The sequence below is a fragment of the Triturus cristatus genome, chromosome 1_2 (genome assembly GCF_964204655.1).
Source record: "Triturus cristatus chromosome 1_2, aTriCri1.1, whole genome shotgun sequence".
In the NCBI taxonomy this organism is placed as follows: Eukaryota; Metazoa; Chordata; class Amphibia; order Caudata; family Salamandridae; genus Triturus; species Triturus cristatus.
The window spans coordinates 883,703,916-883,725,772 of NC_140580.1; the positions used below are offsets into that span (position 1 = coordinate 883,703,916).

Consider the following 21,857-nt stretch of genomic DNA (forward strand, 5'->3'; position numbering starts at 1 on the left):
TGTGTGTCTGTCTATGTATATCAGTAGTGCTTCTGTAACCATATTTCTTGTGTCCCGGTTTTTCAGTCTGAAAACCTGGTCATCCTAATTACAATTAAATTAAATGAGCACTTGGGTCAGGTTAAAATCGCCACCACGCCTACACATCACCAGGGTCCCCTCCCTTAGGGTACTCCCTCCCCCCACTCACGTTAGGATCGTTGCAGCGTGGCGCCCTGCCCTGACATGGTATCAGTGTGCGCTGTTTCCGCCCTAAAGATTGAGAAGCAGTCCCCAACACCGAGCAACCCCCGCTACGGAATCTGCTTGCTCTCGTCTTTCCAGAGCTCAGCTTTCACTGAAACAACAATCGACTCGCGCGCCCCTCCGTCACAGCCGGCTACGTGAAATGTTCACGTGTGGCTAGCTAGTCCTTATCTTCCAGAGCAGCGAAGAGGTTACTTCCGGTGCACTGTCAGGAGCAGCCTCTTCCGGCGCAATAAGACTTCTTAGTAGATGGATGGGCCGTCTATTTCGAGCAGGGCTAATGTTGTTAACCAATCACAGGACTCTGTGAGAAGTACAGCCCCAAATTCCCGTATGGTTTTATTTCTCTTTTGCTTGTCAAAACAATTTTAAACATTTCCTTCGGTTTTACGCATTAACTATAGATGATAGAGGCAAAGGGATGTTTGAAATCTTCTGTCGGGAACGGCAGGTAAGGCCCTTGTCGGGAACCATACCGGCTGATTCGAGAGGTTTGTCATGTAGATACTGGAATATATGTGCACGAAGAACCAGCTCTCAGCCTTTATCTCTGCTTTGGGGATCATACAGAAACGCACTTGTGTTCAGAGTATGATGCTGTGTTGTCTATGAAGAATGTACCGGCTTTTGCTGGCAGTGCCAGCTGAGAGTCTCTTCTGGGATTGAATGACCGTGTGGTTATTTATCATCCTTATCTTATTTATGTCATTAACTGAGGTGGAAGTGAAAGTCACTGTCGCGTTACTGTGATCGTTTTGCTTTGAATACGGTTGTGCTTAGTACTTCTCAGCAGGATTGCTTGCTCTTTTTAAATGGGCCATTGCATTGCCAGGCGAAGCTGTTATACTCTTTAGTGCGATAGTACCAGCGTTGCTCAGATGCAAGATGGGGAGAGGCTAAGTAGAATTGAAGTTATTTTTCAACAGAGATAAATGTTTTAAAGCACAGTAAGTCACTGATAACGGCAACAACTAGATCTGATTTTGAGTGAACTTGGGTGGGTTGTTAATAAGTAAATATATATTTATTGCAGAAATATTTTAAATAATTTCAATATAAAGCGAGTAATATCTTTAAGCAATGTGAACAACTCAATAAATAACATACGTGGTGCTACGAACCCTCATTATTCGTTTTTAGACAGTGTAGTGGGTCGCTTACAGGGGCAATAAGCAATCAAGACTCTCGGGTAGGTAGAATAAATACCGTGGTTTATTCCCATATAACACTTATGGTAACAGGGAGAGCGCCGGGGAACGTCTAGCTCGTTCGCGGGCTCGGCACTTAATCCTCAAACCCAAAATGGCCGCCACGCGCCTACATCATCGCGCTGGTAACAACTAGAGCGCAACTCTACATATCTCCCCTTTTTTCAACACAAAACAAATACTTTTACTTGCGTGCGTACTCCCTTCCATCTCCCATCTCAAAGTCTCTAAATCTTGCAGGTCTCACCACCGTCCTTCCAGTCCGAGTACATCTCAAAGGGGTGCCCATGGCAGGATCGGTGCCCTCTTGGGAGGCTCTCGGGACCCCCCCCCCCCCCGGTGTTTGGGGGAACTCCTTTGTCGGGAGATCCACATGAGCTTTCCATGAGTTCAGAGTTACCCAGTTCACCACCATCCTGTGCTGTGCTTCTGCATCCCCTTCTCTTTCTCTTGGGCTGCTTGTGTTGGTGCCAACCGGTATAGTCTCAGTCCCTTGACTCCGGGACGGTATCACCTGTCCTCTTTCCCTTCCGTTCCATTGCATGATCTTGTTGCACTTGGACATACAGTCCTGTGACCACACTTTCCCGTCACTAAGTAGGGCTGACCGGTTATAAACTTCTTCCACCTGCAGCGGTGCACTGAATTTGCTGTCACCCTTCTTTCGTAACGGGCCAGTTTGACGCGAACCCACTCTCCTTTCTCTAGCTCCGTCTCTTTGACATTTTTCCTTTTGTTGTAGTGTTCTGCATATATCTTCTGAGCTTTCTCTAGGTTGTGGCGTACCACGGCGGGGGACCACTTGCTCAGGATGGTGCGCTCCTTCCAGTCCACATTATCTTTCGTGAAGGGGTCTCTACCCCTTAGGATCTGGAAGGGGCTGTACCCCGTGCTGGTAGGTGTGATCCTGTATGCCCACAACATGCTCTTCAGTTCCTTTTCCCAGTCCTTTCCACTCGCAATCGCTGCCTGTACAGACCCCATAATGTCTCGGTTGAATCTTTCGGCTTGACCATTCCCTGCCGGGTGGTATATAGACATGTGTTTAATCCTGATGCCATTCCTTGCCATGTAGGTATTCCATTTTTCCGATACAAATTGAGGCCCGTTATCACTTAGGAGGGAGCGTGGGATGCCTCCCACAGCTGTTAGGAACCTTAGTATCTTTTCCGTATCCATATCTTCTTGTACGTCCACCTCCGGCCACTTGGAGTACCTATCTACCAGCACCACCACATATTTTTGGGTGCCCTGATAGTCCAATATCGGGCCTAGGATGTCTATAGCTAGGTCCTCCCCGGGGTTCTCTGGGTTGTCAAATTTCCCCAGGGGTGGTCGCATCAGGCTCATAGATTTGTCCGCTTTTTGGCATTGGCTACACTCCCGCACATGCCTCTCTATCTGGTTGTCCATCGCCGGCCACCAGTACATCTGCTTTGCTCTCATTTTAGTCTTTACAATACCCAGATGGCCTTCGTGGATGAGAGTCAGGAGATGAGGGATCAACTTGTTAGGGGGAACCACTTTTTCCCCTCTCCTCAGGAAAATCCCTTGGTCACAAACAGACAACTCCTCTCTTACTTCGAAGAACTTCCTGAGCAGGGCCCCCATGTGCCTCTTTTCCGGCCATCCTCTCAGGATGCATTGCTTGACTGCTTCCATGTCTGTGTCTGTCTCGTACGCTTCTTTCCACTTGTGCTTGTCTATTACTTGTTTGTGGTCTCCCATGAACGCTACTTTGCAGTCCCCGTCATCCGACGCCTTAGGAGGTTCTTCCATGGCCGACGCTCGGCTAAGGTAATCGGCTACCTTGTTCTTTTGTCCTGGGATGTGCTCCACATCATATCTGTAGTCCAACAATTTTAACGTCATCTTCGCGATGCGGGGCGTCGCTGTGGCATGTCCTGATGATGTGAGGACTTTGATCAAGGGCTTGTGGTCTGTCCATAGCCCATACTACTGCCAGCATTTCTTTTTCTGTGACGCTGTACTTTTGCTCTGTGGGAGACAACGATCGGGATGCGAAGCTGAGGGTAGACAGTTCTCCGCCTTCCGATTCCTGCATGAGGACCGCTCCCAGGCCCCGCTCACTGGCGTCTGTTGTCAGTACTGATCTGGCTCGTGGGTCGTATCCTCTCAGCGGAACGGCTGTGCTGATGTCCGTTTTTACCCTATGGAACTCCTCTTGAGTTTCCTTGGTCCACTCGAATTTGGTCTTGTTCCGTATGAGTTGTCGCAAGTGGTGTGTCTTCGTAGCGAAGTGTTGTACGAATTTGCTATAGAACTCGGCCATGCCTAGGAACGACCATACTTCCTCTTTGGACTTGGGCAGTGGAGCATCGCATATCGCCTTGACGTTGAACTGTTTGGGGGTGATCCCTTGGTCACTGATCACATGCCCCAAGCACATGACCGACTTCATCCCGAATCGGCACTTTTCCCATTCTGCCGTGAGTCCGTTGCGTTCCAGCACTTGTAAGACTGTGGACAACTTGGTGTCATGGTCTGCTTTGTCCACGCCCATTATCAGAATGTCGTCTTGAAAATATTGCACTCCTTCTATCCTGTGAACTAGTCGGTGCATTAACTTCTGGAATACGGCAGCCGCCGAGGCCAGTCCGAAGGGCATTCTGCGGAACTGGTAGCACCCAAAGGGGGTTATGAAGGATGTTAGCTTCTTGCAGGTGGCGTGTAGTGCGATCTGGTGGTAGGCGGACGTGAGATCAATTGTCGAAAACCGCTTCACTCCTTTGGTTTTCGCTAGCATCTCATCTATCCTTGGCAAGGGGAACCTTTCTACGACAATATTTTTGTTCAGCTCCCTCAGGTCCACACATAGACATATTTTTCCATTAGGTTTCATCGCGACCACCAATGGAGCCAACCACTCGGCACTCGTTATCGGTTCTATGATGCCGTTTTCTTCCAGTCTATGAAGTTCCTGTTGCACCTGTTCTCTGATGGCTAGCGGGATGTTCCTCACTTTATGACACACTGGTTGGGCATCCCTTTTGAGATCGATCCAGTGCGTGAATTTTGTTAGTCTTCCCACCTTGCCCCCGAACACATTTGGAAACTCTGTCTTCAGCCTTCCCGCTTCAGGTCGTTGGTCGTCGCTGGTCATCAAGACTTGTGTGATACCACTAGGATTCAACTGTATACCTAGATCACCTTGGTCTATCCATCCTAGGACGGATGGACCTTTTTCTGCCACGTATAATTTGCACCTGGCCTGTCGTCCCTTGAATTCAAACTTCAGTTGCCGGTATCCTACCATAGGAATGGGATCTCCTGTGAAGGTGACCGGGCGGATGTCTGGGGGCTCCAGCTGGTCACCTATGTGGTCCTTGAACTGTTCCTCCCACACGCTGCATTGTATGATGGTATAGGGGATCCTGAATCCGCTACCATCTGTATTTGTACTCCTCCAATCACCAGGTCACATTGTGGTTTCTTTGATCGGTTGCAGTTTATTCCCATCACGTGTTCGTCTACACATAGCACGCTGTCATCATCCTCCTCATTTTCTACGTCTTCCTCCTCCTCTTGTGCGATATATTTGACGGCTATTTTCATCTGCTTGCGGCGACATACCTTCTCATAGTGTTAGTCCACAAAACATGCATTTGGCTTTGAAGGCCGGACATCGCTTGTCGTGCGCTGGGTGCGACGGACTGCCGCAACTGAAGCACATGTTCTTGCTCTCGATGCCTGGTTTCTTTGCCGGAAACGGCCTGGGTGTCCACTTGGTCTGTGTCCTCGTGTCCCCCGCTGCTCCTTTACCTCTCTCCGGCGGTTCTGCTTCCGTGACTTTGTTCACCATAGGCCTCGGGTTAGCCTCCTTTTTCGCCGCTTCTGCGCATCTCTTCGATTACTCCGCCTTTTTTACCATGGCTATCACCTCCTTCAATGTCGCCTCGCCATTGACCCACAACTTGTCCTGTATCGTCGAGTTGGTGGTGTGCATGACTATTTGGTCTTTGATGAACTCGTCATGCAGCGTGCCAAATTTACATGTGATGGCTAATTTCCTTAATGCCACTACGTATTAGTCTATGGACTCTCCTTCTGCTTGCTTCCTTTGTTGGAAGTTATATCGGTCTATGGACGTGCATACCGCTGGTCTGTAGTGCTTGTTTAAGTCGTCTATCGCATGCTGGAACACATCATCATCTGCCGCTTGCCTCGGCGTGGGGACAATATTCTGAAACACTCTGATACCTTCCCGTCCCAGATTGTGCAGCAAAATCCTTTTCTTTCTCTTGCTGGGGAATGCCTCTCCTGCCTCGTCTTCCAGGGCCTCTACATAATTCATGAAGTATTCTCTCCAGTCCTCCCATTTCATCGACGGTTCTCCCGATTTGGGTAGGAATGGGATTGGTGTCGTAAGTGAGGACGGTTGGGCACACATTTCTGCTCTGCCCCGCGGTGACTTGTCTTCACCCCTTGGACTGCCTGGCGCACTTTGTCTCTGCCGGCGTGGGGGGGCTCTAGTGTGCCGCCGCTCTGCCGCCACTGCTTGGCTCTGCCTGCTCCGCCAGGGCCTCCCCTGCGTCTTCTAGCAGTTGCCTAGGAGGTCACGACTCGTGCACCTCCCCCCATGCTTGAGCCTGACAGCCTGTTGCACCTCACTTCAGTGGCCTGAGACGATGACCCGTCTCCCCCTCACTGCCTGCCCGGTGGGTGCTGCCCTGGTTGGTCCCGGCTGATGTGTAGTTTTTTTTCTCTGTGCCACGTGGATTTGGGTTCTTGCTTGTGGCTCTGGGTTCACTCTATGCGAACACCACGTGTATGCTCCCCTGGCTTGGTGCACGCGGCATTGGCGTCCCCTCTGCCGCGCTCTCCCTCCTGTGTACCTGTGTGGGTATCTTGTGTTGCTACCCTGGTTCCTGGCCACGTGTGCTCCACGTTCAGGCTTTCTTCGGTCTTCCCCGTTTTGTTTCGATCCCATTCCTCGTCGTCATTTGTAGTGGGTCGCTTACAGGGGTAATAAGCAATCAGGACTCTCAAGTAGGTAGAATAAATACCGTGGTTTTATTCCCATATAACACTTATGGTAACAGGGAGAGCGCCGGGGAACGTCTAGCTCGTTCGCGGGCTCGGCACTTAATCCTCAAACCCAAAATGGCCGCCACGCGCCTACGTCATCGCGCTGGTAACAACTACAGCGCAACTCTACAGACAGTTCATTCACTTTCATCATAATTAAAAGTTTTCAAAGAATTAAAAAAAATGCCAGCCATTTGATTTGAGGATCTACGCCACTCAAGAAGGCTTTCACTGCCTCCTTAAAGTTGCTGAGTTTAACCTTAAAAAAGGGAGCCACAGAAATTTCCCTCTCGGAGCCAAAAGTTTTTTTTACAGATACAAATAATATGGAGTAATGAGTCACTGCTTGCGTCCCATAGCCAGCATGGATTGTTAATTATTGCAGTGTTGTTTTTTAAGGTTCACTGGACCAGTCAGCAATGGATAGAGCTTAAAGAATGTTTTCCAAGGAGGTGGGAGATGGTTGGGTTCATTACCAGGGAAGAATTGTAACATTTGTAAAACATCAAACATTTTATAGCACAACAGTCAGTTAGATTAGCCAGGACTTGATAAGTTTAAAAACAACTTTACCAGGGGTTTTGGGCCACGCCAGGAAGTTATTTTGGAAGTGTGCAAGTAAAGCATTTTAATGAGCACTTGGGTGACATTTATCTAAATGGGGTCCGAAATTTAGACCAGATTTGAGAACTTCCCTCAAAGAATTTTTGGCAAGCCAAGAGTATTTTTAGTTTTCTATTAACACTAGCCTGAAAGGGGTATGGCTCAAAGGTCAGTTTATACTGAGCGTGATTATTTATCCTGGAGCTAAGTGTTGTAACGCAGATGACTATAGCAGAACTCGTGGTCCTGTGAGGTAGGTGATCCTCTCCAAGTTGTTCTTTTCATTCTGTACTTGTAATCCTGATTTTTAAATGGGTTACAGTCCTTTCTAACTGGGGACTCTATTACTTATGTCACAGTTGCTTGAACCTCTGACTGATGAATGGCGATTAGGCCTGAAATTCATTTGGAACTACTATAATAAAGTAATAAAAAGAATAATTAACTTGTCTTCATCAAATACATTGCTCTATTAAATAATTCTGAATGTTGATGCACTATGGACAGTTCATTTTCAACTAATAAGCACTATATATCACTTGATTAGCAATAAATGCTGAAAATAATTCTTGAGCTTTGCTTTATGCTTGTCCTTTGTGACTCTGTGCGAGTACAGATTTGAGATTTAACACTATACGTGGTTGTCTCGACCAGGCGGAACAAATCGGAGACATGTTTCACGACAATAATCTTTTGCTGAGATTATTGTTAAACAGATTTGACGGGGTGGTTTTCTGTGGGATCAATTGTCATTTCTTTATAAAGGGATAAACAGGACAAGTACCATGGTACCAAGAAAAAGACCTAGACTGGATGATCTGATCACACATGGAACAGGGAAACTTGCAAGTTGTGTTGCAGTGGCTTGAAGAACATCTTTGGTTCACAAATGCAATGCAAAGCCACTAGGTTTGGCGTTGGCTGCCAGCCTTTTTGCTTTGTCTATTTTTGTTTTGTCATGTTTTTGAAAAACTGTATTGTGGTGGACGCTGCTGAACCCTCCTCAATGTAAAAAAACATTGGCTAAAGGCAAAAATAATATATGATCTAAAAAAGCAAATATTGCTATAGTACTCACTGGTACTGAGAGGAACTACTTTGTGTGTTGACGTGCTCCTTGTGAAATGGTAGATTGCCGTCACTCACTGTGAAGTTAGCCAATGTCTGAAACTGACTGATCCGTTGTCCCTATGTTGGATGCTGTAGTGGGTAGAAGAAAAAAATGTGGTTGACACAATAAAATAACAATGGTTAAAAGGCTGGCTGAAAGCCCTTATAAGTAAGTATATTATACATTCAATGTTAGTAAAATCAAAAGGTCTTGGCTAGACCTAAAATATGTCCACCATAAGTGGGTCGGGTCAAGTACACTATTTCCCTCTACACCCTTGATCATAAACACGTTTCCCTAGAACTAGTAGTTCTGTGGGCTAAGTCATCTACGCTCCCTTCCAAATTAGTACCCATTAGTGCACCTGGATCCTAGCCTCTGCCTGTCTCCCTAAATAATACTTTAACCTGTTTCACATATTTGTTGTGCATCTTACTGACTATAGTACCATAAGAAGTCTGAACTGTAGGCCAGTTTCTATAGTGAAACCAAGAGACTCGCACATCTGAAAGGATGGTTAGACCAAATCATGTTTATGGTATATTCATGCTCGGTGTGACATGACACATACACTGCGCAGTTTGCTTGATCTCTCAGATGAAGAGGCCTTCCAGAAGCTTCCTCTTGTCCCCTACAGAGGATTCTATGTGTGACACCACAGGAGAGGGTAAGCACAGATGCACTACTAGACCTGTGCACAGGCCGCTTTGCTGTCTGTAAATTTCACTAGCTTGTTTTCTGAGAGACAGGTGCAGCAGCTTCTTTGCTGTTCAGCATGTCAATTTTTCTGGCCAAGCCATGAGCCTTAACCGTTGGTCGTGAAGATCAGAAGCTTACAGTGTTATCAGAATTATTGGAATTGTGGATTCATATTTTAATTTTCAAGTATACAGTCTCAAATGTGGGTGACACCCATAATTTTGTGGGTAAATTGATAGATCCGTATTACAAGGGAGACATGTTAATAGGTTGATCATTGCCATTTCACTGTTACTGTCCCTTTACAGTGTAGCAGCCTAACTGAGAAGTGTGGGTAACTTGTCAATAGTTAAAGCTGCATTCCACGGTTTGACCTGTTCTTGCACTGAGCACCTCTCTTGGATAAGAATGTGCCCTCCCCCCCAGTTAGATGTGTTCTGTTAGCCGATTCTAGCATTATCTTTCCTCTTACCTTGCAAAAAGTTTTCCGACGGTGCTTCTGTTTCAAGTGACTATACTGAAGTGATAGAGAGATATACGGTTCTCCCGGCAAACTTAATAAATGTTCCAGATTGGGTTTATTTTTGGCTTTACCTGGCCATACTTATAAAACACAGAACAAGACTGATATATTGCTCTTCCATTGCGTCCACATCACTTCCAATTGATGTTATGCTCACAAACCACACACACAGAGTGTGCCAATGAGTGTGTCGGATTAAGGAAAGTGCAAAACTTAAACTACATTTAACATTTTTATTGAAGCCAATTACTCTGCTTTGTTTACTAATTGTGACGTTATGCAGTGTATCTCCCAAACAAGCTGTCTTATTTTCTTTTCTACTACAATAGTACTGTTTTTTTTAAATTTATTTTTTTAACAACACTTTTATTAATCAAGAAGGCAAAGGCTGCAGGCCCCTGTAGAACCAGGGGATCTGCCACATAGTAAATAGCAACAGCTCTTGATATTTTTACCATAACAAGGAACATTGGAGAGCTATTCATACATCATCTGTCAAGAAAACCCCCTCCCTTCCCAACACCCAACACCCTCCCCCCCGACCGCACCACCGCCAGAGTCCACCAGCACCATCTCTATACAATTAGTACTCAGCGCCACACTTGACACTCAAATAGGCCCCAAGTCGCCATCCGTAGGAAAATGCCCCTATAATCAGCCCACCGCTTCCAGATCTTGAAGTGTTTCCGAGGACACCCACGCGCTTTAAAGATCGGCAACTCCAGGCCCATATTGAAATCTAAACCTCGTTTCCAAACATTAATAGAGGGAGCCGCCGGGGCCTTCCATGCCCGGGCAAGATCCCGCTTGGCTGTCGTTAGGCCTAGAAGCAGCAAGTGACGCTTATAGATATTACTCCCAATATCGGCCATAATATGGAGCAACACCAATTTGGGGTTTACTGGAAGATCCCAGCCCAACACCTCCGATAGGCACCCTAACACTCCCCCCCCCCCCCCCCCCCCCAAAAAAACCGGCGCACTGCAGGGCAGTGCCAGACCGTGTGCACCGAAGACCCCACCTCTCGCCCACACCTAAGGCAGTCCGGGGAGGCTATAAGACCCGCCCGCCACAGCCGCTGCCTTGTGTAATAAGTCCTGTGTAGATACCGAAATTGGACGAGACGCAGTCGGATCACTATACTAGCCTCACGGGGGGAGGCCAGCGCCTCCCTCCAATCAGTCTCGTCCAACGGCACCACATCCGTCTCCCACCGCTCACGCAGACCCTGCAGGGACGGAGCATTATGAATCACCATAGACTGATAGATTTTAGAGACTTTCTTTTCTTGGAGATCCCCCATAAACACCTTAGCCTCAAGGGGACTGAATTCAGGGATGGATTGCATACCCTCCAGTCTAGGGGCGAGGGTGTGGCGCAGCTGGAGGTATTTCAAGAACTGCATCTGTGGCATTTGATACTCAAGCTGTAAGTCCCCAAAGGATTTCATCACACAGCCCTTAACCACCGATCCCAACGTGGAGATACCAATTCTGTCCCAACCCCTAAATCCAGAGAGGGTCGCCAACTGAGGGAGCAGCCCATTCTGCCACAACGGGGACTCTCGGGTAAGCCTACCCCACCAGCCAATATGACAAAGCCCGGCGCCAGACCCGAAACCCAATGCAGTCGCAATGCAGTCGCGTAAAGTAGGGTATGTACCGTATGTGGGTCCATGAGACGCCTCTCCACCGCATACGCCGGGTCCCCCCTATCTCCATACCACCATTCGTTTAGGACCAATAAATGGGAGGCGTAATAATAGGATAAGATATCAGAGGTAGCCAGTCCCCCATCATATACCAGCAGAAAGTAAACCCGCAGCGATACCCTGGCCAGAACCCCTTCCCACAGAAATTGGCTCAGCACCGCATTAACCTTCCGAAACCAACTGGGAAGAATCTCATATGGGTGGTTTTTGGAGCTGGTAAAGAAGTAGAGGCAGTGCCACCATCTTAAAGATGGCAGAGCGGCCACAGATAGTGAGAGGCATACGCGCCCAGAGCTTAACATCTCGACATACTTTCTCCCATACCAGCACCACGTTGCGCTCCCAGGCGATCGTCGGCACGTCGGTCAGGAAGGTTTAACTCAACTAAAGCCCTCTTTAGCAAGAACTAAAGATATGCCATACAGTAACAAACCAGATAAAGAAAAAAAAATCTATGTGTTCAGTTTTTTTCTGAGTGTGGAACTGATCACACAGAGGAGAAAATGCACTGTTCTGCTTAACTAAAGGTCATCATTCCATCCTGTTACACTTTAATATGTGCCAGCAATATCATGCCAGACAACTGGTTACTGTGAGACACTGGTAGGTTGAGTTCCTCTCGAAAGGCCGTTAAAAAAAATAGATGTGTGATTCCCAACAATTACTAAAATAGGTATAGTACAGTCATTCAATGGGGAGAATGCTAAGCAAATGCCGATTGATTAGACCGTAGCTCTAAAATGATGGTCATGTGTTGCTCTTTTCGTAAAATGGGTAAAATGACGTGTTATCAAGGGTCCCTCTCACTATTAAAGCTGGAGGTTCTGCTTTGGAGATGACCTGGCAGCAGTGTTGAGTTGGTCTAAGGGGGTTCACTGTCAGGTAACAATAAAGTGATCCTTTCATTTTACTTCTATATTGCAGTCTTGTGGGGGCATATATCCATCGGAAACTTAAGAGCTTTATGGTTGGGTGCCATACAGTGTAATTGGGAAGTAAAATTAGGATTTGCGTTCCAGTCTCTGTTTGTGAAGGAATGAGATAATTTCATCAAAAACATATATATATTTAAGGGTTATACTTTTTCGACGAGGTAAGATTAAAAATGATTGTAATAGTCACCCCACATTTACATAACAGGCACCAACGCAATATGGACTATATCAGAGTTTAGGAGTGCTGTAAGGATACTACGGGGGGAAAAAGAAAATAACCAGACAAAGAGTCTCCAGGAGAAAAACACAAATAGAGGTAAGCAACCAAGTTTTTATTTTTAGAATGATTTCCTAAAAGACACCCTGCACTGCTCCCACGCGTTAGCTCTGGAAATTTCTCACTAGCTGTTAACACATACCGAAAAAAGTACAGTGCACACATGCTTAGAAGTCAAATTGTTGATTTTGAACTCATGATAGTCCTAGACATTAGTGAAGGTTGGGAACTTGCAAAGTTAAGTGGGACATGACCACAGCAGAATCTTTGTTCGTTAGTGTGTATATGGGTACTTAAAGTCCTGGAAAAGTTCATTTAGTCACCAAAAGCACAATTGGTGAGGCAGCCATGCTCCTGGATACAGAAAGCAGACTTGGAAATTCAGGACTCCTCTTAGTTGAACAGGAAAACTTGAGGATCAGGAACGGTAAACCTAACTTCTGTATGTAGGAAGCAATTAAACCAAACAACAATATATGACCTATGAAAAACCCCGTTATTAGCACAACATAAAATGAAATATTCCTGATGTTTAAGCTGAGACACAACATTATAAATATTGTACATACTGATAAAAACATTGAACTGACAGATAATACCAACATAAATAGTGATAGGAATAGGCTGTAGAAAAAGACTGTATGATACCTGGACACTTGAGATAGACTGGAACTGTAATGGATGTATCAGCAACCTTATCACAATGGCATTGATTTTCTCACTCATTCCACATTTTGTTATAAGCTACTACAAAGATTTTTGCAGTGATGCTCAGACTTTCAAAATGAGCAAAATATGCAAATTGTGCCTACAGAATATTGTTATCAGGTAGTTATAAGTGCAGAATTCCTGCAAATGTGCATCAATAGAAGACTAATTACAAGGCCAGAGTTACACTAATGGTCTCAATGCTTCCTAAATCATACATACTGCATACGTTTTAAGGATCCTTTATGTAAGAACAGGTTTTACCCCTCTCATGTGTGTAGTAACAAAACTTGGTATGAAACAAATGAGTATGAGGGAACAACCACCACACATCCTCAGTCAAGGAAAAAATCCCCTAATTTAAACAAAATATTACTAACACACTGTGTGTAGATCATTTAAGTAAATCAATAGTACCATTATGTGATTCAGTATCCAACGCCCATATTCAGTTAATGAGACTAGCAGTGGTCCAATATGTAGATTAATAGTAAGTCCTTTATTTATCCATTCTTCAAATAAAACTGATTTGCTTGTAGGCAAAAGATAACAAATGTCACAAAAGCCAAAGTGTTTCACTCTCCTGAAACTTCTTCAGGTGTACAAAATGTAAACAAACAATTATTTAGTATAGGAATTCAGATAAAACAAATATTTACGACTTATAATATTAGTATCGACATATCACCAATATACAGTGCATGGTGAACATATAACTAAAGCGTCATTGAGCACTATAACCAACTTTTGTGTGCAAAAGTCATAATCACGTTATATAATCACAAGATGAAAATACTTGTAAGACCGCCTGGTCACTTTATATATCTAAGCATAATAGTTCTGAAACGTGAAATGTAAATACAATCTAAACACACTGATATGCAATCAGTTGCTAAATCAGACTGTTCTAATAAGGAAAACCCAACGCAAGTACAGGTCGACAAAAAAATACAGTAAATTGTATGATTTTTACTCATAAGGTTCAAGAACGGTTATATTACCCAAGCAAAACCGTAAATAGTGATAGTACGCTCTATAAACATATCGTGGTTATTTTGACACTAGAATGTTGTACATTATATTGTCGAAATTCCAATAGGAAGCATCTGCAAAATTCTGTAACTGAAAATGCATTACATAGATATCAACAATCATATTCTATAAAGATTTCTATCTTCAACCATAGTTCACGAGGTTGAAGAGAGAAGGGGGGCAGATTCGGTGTTTTTCTACAAGAGGTTGTGTTATACACCTGTCATATATGTAAATTACCCCTAACAATCTGAACCTGATTCTCACAAATGTTTTTGTGAGTAATTTTGTATGATTAAGCTTTGCTGGGATTTAGTCATGAATGTACAGGAGTAAAACTTGCTTACACACGGAAAAATGTTTGTGATACATAAAGCTTTTTCCCCATAAGTAAGCATGCCTTACTCCTACAGATGCATGACTAAGTCACAACTAAGCTTAGAGAAATTCCAACTCATTCCTCAATGCATCCTTGTGTTATACTTGTGTGACTTTATAACAACGTAATGCTGTATTGTTCAACTATGACTCCTATAAAACACCTCGTGTACCTCTTGTAAACGTTATCACATAACACGTAAAGCCCTCCGATACCTTCAGGTGTAGCTGGTGCTCTATAAAACTGAAAATAATAATAACTATTGACATAAATGATGTGTGACTCAGTCCTGGATATTGAACTGTAATTCACATGGAAGATGGGAATACATAGGTACTTAGAGAAAAAGCTTTGTGAATTGGCTGCAGATTTGTGTAAAGAAAGATCCACACACTCACAAGAAGAGTACACACTACGTGAATGCATCTCATGTCCTAGGCTTTATTCTGTAGAGCGGTGCTGCCTCTGTTCACTCCTTCGATCACATACCCGATGCACCTGTTTATGGCACCTATTATTAACTGCTATTATTGTTTAGGAATAGTCTATAAAATTCCATAAAAATTATTAAACCTCTATCTCCCTTTCCTGTTTGTTTACTTTCTTACCACCCCCACCTCTTACTGTCATGAATTCTTTCACGCCCCCATTCCCACGCAACTTTACCATCTCTTTCATCTCCTATTCTGTCCATGATGCCATTCCTCAATGCGTCCTTGAGTTATGCGTGTGTGACTTTATAACCACTTAATGTTGTATTGTTCAACTATGAAGCAATTCATGTACCTCTTGTAAATGTTATCACATAACATATAAAGCACTCTGATACCTTCGGGTCTAGCTAGCGCTTATAAAACTCAAAATAACAATGATAACGATGTCAATTAGACCCTCTCTGTATTGATCAAATCAACATTATTTTAGGCATAATTAGTCATTTGAATCCATAGGTGTAAGATAAAAAATGTCTCTATGTTAATTACATATTTCTTATTAAAAATACCAGGTAATTGAATCCCATACTGGGGTAAATAAACTAACCCATGGCCATCCTTCTTCAAATATAAAAGAAGGACAACAATACTAAGAGATGTATTCCATCAGCAATAGACATAAGACGACAGGCATCAAAATATAGTAGATGGCCATCAAGGCATTACTAAAAATCAATAAATATATTAATATTATGTTTTCCATCTAAACATGAACATCTCTTTTTAAAGCCACACGTAAAGAATGGTACGATATTTGTAATTCTCTATAAGGAAACCATTGGAAGATTCATCCCGTTTGGTAAAGGATACATTCATTGGGCCAAATATGTGAAAGGGTGTCATGTACACCTCATAACATGTTAGAAAAATGGCTCTCCAAAGCAGAGCGAGACCATAAAGAAATTAATCTGCTCAAGAACTCCTCTGTGCGGTGTCACTTTAGTACACAGGACACAAAAACCCCACTGAAATAAAAAATAGGTGTCGCTTAAAATCGCATGACTCCTGTTTTCTTCCAGAGGAGAAGATATGCAACAGAAATGTACGCAATCACTAACAGATCCCAGAAGGGCAATAATTAACAAGCACGAAGAAGACTGCTGCGTGGCGTCTTCGAGTCCCATGATCCTCTAGGGCATTGGAGGTGGCCCCTGACTCACCTGCTGCCCGTTGCCGTCACATAGTGCTGTAAAGTGCATTTCCAAGACCCGCTGTGCGGGAGAGTGCTGCTTGAGGACTTTGAGTCCCAGCATCCTCTAGGACATTGGAGGCGGTCCCTGACTTGCATGTTGCAGTTAGGGGGCGCTATAAATCGCATTTCCAAGACCTACTGCATGGACCATGCCCGAGCAAAGCCTGGTGCAAGGCTGGGCCCATCTTCGCCCAAAAAAGGCTGGGCCCCCACTCTTTGACCCTGTGTTTGTAAGCCCTTTTGTCAGGTGAGCTTCATTCCTACCCCTATTGTCGTTCACCTTCCACCAGGCCACTAACCTTTTTAACAAACTAATTTTGGGGCGATTCGAGGCCTAATATGGGGACGCGGAATCTGCAGGGGGACAAGGACATTGGCCCTAAGCAAACTCGTAGCATCACTCTTGACTCTTTTTTGGCTCGTGTGGCAGGGGTAATTACAAAAGAAATTGACCTGGTAGAGCGGCGACTATCTTTGAATGCGGAAAAGGGCCCTAGCACTTTGCCATCGTCCCTAGTAGTCCAACCGGCCCTCCACTCCCATCGAGGGCCTGTTGATTCTTCCACAGAACCACCTAATCCTCCCAGCATGTTCCATGTGGTTCAGGAGAAATTGACTGTAAACTCCTTGCCTGAACGTTTAAATAACAGTGTCTTAGCACATTCGGCCAAGTAAAACGATTTTGGAACCCTAAGCAATAGCCTAATTGTTTTGGGTTACAGGAACCCTGGGGATTATCAGGATGGCTTGGCATTTCATGATTCAACCTGGGATGGAATTTTGGACAGTCTCCAAGGTGTTCTCAAACAGTATGTCACACCATTGGTGGAGAGACTTTATAAACTAGAGACTGCTGTTTCTGACTTGAACAAATCTTGCACCATCATAATTGTTAACATCCATTCTCTTTCTCCCTTAAGCCCTGCCAACTCAGCCCCTACTGGCATTCCTTGTAACCAAGGTGGCATGTGTAGGCCCCCGGGTCCCTATTCTTCTCTCTCCGCCCCAAGTCTCCCTCCTCCTGACGCGACGATTCGACAACCCCATTTACCATCTATGGAGATGGCTACTACCCTTCCACCTAGCTGGGAGCAGCTCAACATCTCTTTGGCTGGTTATTGGGGTGGTGAGCCTGGTAGTGATCCAGGAGAGGGCCTTTAGCCTGATAAAGGCCCACATAGTCCCAATTTGCCACCAGCTTGCTGCCCCCTTGTGGAAATTAACTTGACCCTAAAGCCATGAAATCTACGTCCCAGTCGGAAAAAAGTGTGTCACTGGTTGTGTTGAAACGTTGACTTCAATATAAAAAGAATACTGTGCCATCCTTTTTGTGAGGAGGGTGGGTTGGTTCGGCCAAAAGTCTGATTGGGGGGGGGGGATTACCAAGTTTGGCTAGGCGTTTGATCCAAAGCACTGACAGGCAGCAATCACAGGATAAAGGCTTTTTACCGCATGTTTTTTTTTTATCACCATGTGCTCCATACTCGGGCACCAGTGCCACCCCTGTGCCCACAGACCCTGAAGAACACACCAGTGCCCTAGCTCTAGAGCCAGTAGACCACAACTGCCATCACATCCGGTTGCTTCTCGACCACCCCCCCAATCACAAGCCAGCAATGAGGCTTCTTTGCTGGAACATCGCAGGTATTAAAAAACAAGCTCTTAGTCCATGACCAGCTTCCTTACAAAATGGCTGACGGACCTTCTGCCACCTTACAAACTGTCTACCTGCTTCGTGTTGGAATGGGCACACTGCGCATTAATGAATAAACCACCCCCTGGAGCAAGCCCGAGGCTTGTAATTGCAAAGTTCCTAAACTATGCTGACAGAGATTCCATTTTGCACTTCGCCAGGACCCAAAAAGATAAATTCCAGTGTGACTCTGTCAAGAATTCCTGTCATACAAGGGAAACACGCCCTTATGTAAACAGGAGAGCTGTTACATAACTCAAGGGAAACACGCCCTTATGTAAACAGGAGAGCTGTTACATAACTCAAGGGAAACACGCCCTTATGTAAACAGGAGAGCTGTTACATAACTCAAGGGAAACACGCCCTTATGTAAACAGGAGAGCTGTTACATAACTCAAGGAAAACACGCCCTATAAAGGGAGGAACCGGGAGGTACAAGGCTGTCGGATATTGTGTTTACACCGACGTACCTGCTTCGTGAAGAGCAGTGTTCAGGAGTGGGGCTCCAGTAAGGCAAGAACGGAGGTAGGTCGAGTCGTTACTCCCTGGGCCGTGTCTTGCCCCATCGTCACCTGTGAAGGACCCGGAAGCTCTACCGGTCAACCATTGAGCTTCGCTTTTTGACTCGGCTGAGTCCAAGCGCAGTGGCGCTTTTGCTGGTTGGAGTCGTAACTCCCAGCCCGACCAGAGACACAGGGACTGCCAGCTGTAACGCACACCAGGAGGTGTTTGCCGCGTTACAGACTCGGAAGTCCACAGGATCGATCGAGCGGCTGCTCTCGGTTCAGTCTTCTTGCTTGTGATTGGGGTATCGGTGACGCATCACCAGGAGGTGACTCCGCGTCCCGGTGCAGTCTGAGGAAGAGGTTGAGCGGCTGCTCCCTTCAGGTAGAGACCCCGGCTGGGTGTTTCCCTGACTCCTCGATTCTCCCCAACACTCTTCGTGCCCCTCACAGCCTACCGATTGGCATTGTCGGCCATTTCATTTCTGCCCTCTGTTGGCATACGCCGGGATCGGCGTATATGCAGAGGACGGTTAGGACCATCCGTGCTGTGGGCTGGTAACGTACTTAGCCTGGAGGATTCCAGCGACTATAACTTTTGTTTGTTCTTTGTATTTTATTTGCCTTCATTAAAAGAACTAACCCTTCACAAGTGGTTGCGTCCTCATTGTCGTGTCTGTTAAACGATCCTGAGACGTTCAGGGCGTTACAAAATATCCGACCTTAATAACACTAACTGTCTCCCGGTCGATAACAGACATGGCAACACTTGATGATGTGCTGGCTGCTCTAGCGGCCATGCAAGTTGAAGTGGCTGCCTCTAGGCAAGAAACAGCCGATGTAAAAGCCAGACTGGATGCTATCCAATTGGACCCGCTCACGCCCAGCACCTCCCTCACGAACCAGACCCCTGCGGTAGTAGTGGAAATGCCGGTAGCCATCCCCTTGGCAACACCAGAGAGGTACAGTGGGGATCCTAACACAGTGCAGGTATTCCTCACACAAGTGGCGCTACATTTATCGTGCAAACCAAAGGCGTTCCCCACGAGTCAGGCTCGTGTGGCTTTCCTTATATCCTATTTGGCTGGAAACGCGGCACAATGGGCCGTACCTCTGGTGAGCAGGGACGACCCCCTCTTATGTGATTGGGGTGCTTTTCGCGAGGAATTCCTGAAGGTATTCGACAGAAGGGCTGACTCGTACACGGCGGACCGTGAAATGCTTGAGTTGAGACAGGGATCCAACGACCTGGTGCAGTATCTCAACGCGTTCCGAAGGCTGGTTGCGGAAACCAAGTGGCCTGTTGCTAAACAGACGGCGCTCTTCCATCAAGGGCTGTGCGATGAGCTCAAGGACGCCGTGGCTCATATTGACCCTCAACCCAAGACATGTGAGGGCCTTATCAACCTGGTATTACGGCTGGAACATAGGCTAAGTGAAAGAAAGGGGGATCATGGGAGAAAAGGAAAATCCCTTCCATCCTATGTGACGGTGGGACGTCCTGAAACTTCCACCGCATCCAAGGGAGAACCCATGGACATCAGCGCAATACGAGCGAGCCTCACAGCCACGGAGAAAGAGTCACGCCGTAAACAAGGATTGTGCCTATATTGTGGCAAAAAAGGCCACTACGTACGTGAATGCCCTGCCAAACCGAAGACGTCACGTTATCGGGCCAACCGGTCGGTAACAGCCGTGGTGGACATACCGGCGGAAAACTAGAGGACTCCAAGACCAGAGAAGGGGCATCTCGGAGTCACTCATCCATCCCTTCACTTTCCAACTCGGTCACTAAGGGACAACGACACCTGTTTATCACGGTGCACGTGGGAGTGCATGACCAGTGGATACCCGTTGTGGCCATGGTGGATTCAGGGGCCACTGGCATGTTTATGGACCACAACGAGGCATGCAGGCTAGGGCTAGTGCTTCTTCCCAAAGCAGTACCCGAAGACGTCTATGCGGTAGACGGAAGGCGATTGGTGACGGGGCCCATCGGACAGCACACGGGGGTCCTTCCGATGAGATATGGGAGGAACCATTTGGAACAAATCGATTTTAACATCATCCGAGCGCCCCAATATGGCGTCATATTGGGATTGCCGTGGCTACAGAAACACAACCCCTTTGTGGATTGGCCAACACATCGCATCGAAATGACGTCACCGTATTGCATCCTGCATTGTGGAATAAGAACGGAATCCCTTGACGCAGATGAGAGCGGGAGTCAGACGGTGGCTACAGCGGCAGAAAAAGATGTGGCTCTCCCCCAGGCTTATCACAGTTTTGAGGATGTATTTGATGAGGTGAAGGCGGAAGTGCTACCACCACATAGACAGTTTGACTGCCAGATCGACCTGGTGCCAGGGGCCAGCGTTCCCAGCGGCAGGCTGTATGCCCTGACGGAGCCTGAAAACGTGCATCTCCGGGGGTACCTGGATAAACTCCTCAGGCTAGGATTCATCCGCCCGTCCAAGTCTCCGGCCGCCTCGCCACTCTTCTTCATCCCGAAGGCTAATGGGGAGCTGAGACCCTGTGTGGACTTTAGGGCATTGAATGCGATAACCATAAAAAATCGGTACCCCTTGCCTCTCATCAGTGTACTTCTGGAACAGGTCAAGAAAGCTCGTATCTACACCAAGTTGGATTTGAAAGGGGCATACCATCTGGTGCGCATGAGGGACGGAGACGAGTGGAAGACCGCCTTTAAGACCAGGTTCGGCCTTTTTGAGTACCTCGTCATGCCGTTCGGTCTGTGCAACGCCCCGGCAGCCTTTCAGTACTTTTTGAATGAGGTATTCAGAGAGGAGTTGGATATCTACGTGGTCGTATATATCGACGACATCCTCATCTATTCGTCCAGTGTGGAGGAGCACGTACACCACGTCAAAGCTGTGCTCCAAAAGCTGAGGGAAAACATGCTGTTTTGTAAACTCAGCAAGTGTGACTTCCACGTCACATCCGTGGAATTCCTCGGAGTGATGCTGAGTCCAGAGGGACAGGAGATGGCAGAACGAAAGATCAAGGCGGTGAAAGAATGGCCGGTGCCCCAAAGCGTGAAGGACGTCCAAAGTTTCATTGGCTTCGCCAACTTTTACAGGCGGTTTATAGATGGATTTTCAGGAGTGGTGGCCCCAATCACACAGCTACTGAGGAAGTCCAAGGAGTTTGTCTGGTCCCCTGAAGCGAACAAAGCCTTTGAGGCCCTGAAAAGCGCCTTTGGTAAGGCGCCGGTGTTGGCTCACCCCGATCCGGATCTCCCCTACGTGGTGGAAGCGGACGCGTCGGATGTGGCGCTGGGGGCTATCTTGTCCCAACGCAACCACGACACAGGGGTGCTTCATCCCGTTGCGTACATGTCCCGCAAACTCAACGACGCCGAACGCAACTACCATATTGCGGAGAAGGAGCTTCTCGCAATCAAGGACGCCTTCACCGAATGGAGGCATTGGTTGATGGGGGCAAGACATGTGGTATCGGTGTACACGGACCAT

At 46.4% G+C, this 21,857-nt stretch overlaps 1 protein-coding gene across 4 annotated transcripts in view; it reads left to right on the forward strand.

Moving 5' to 3' along the window:
• The window catches only part of NADK (NAD kinase), a 574,415-nt gene that overhangs the window by 78,061 nt on the left and 474,497 nt on the right, over positions 1-21,857 (forward strand). The window contains exon 2 of one of the 4 annotated variants that reach the window (XM_085609361.1): positions 12,291-12,401. The exons of 1 other annotated variant lie outside the window; for it this stretch is intronic. In XM_085609361.1, coding sequence (XP_085465487.1) covers positions 12,291-12,401 — 111 coding nt within the window. Of the gene's footprint in view, positions 1-465; positions 698-7,316; positions 7,360-12,290; positions 12,402-21,857 lie in introns of those variants that run through there. 2 more of the 4 variants (XM_085609381.1, XM_085609387.1) reach the window with 2 other exon arrangements.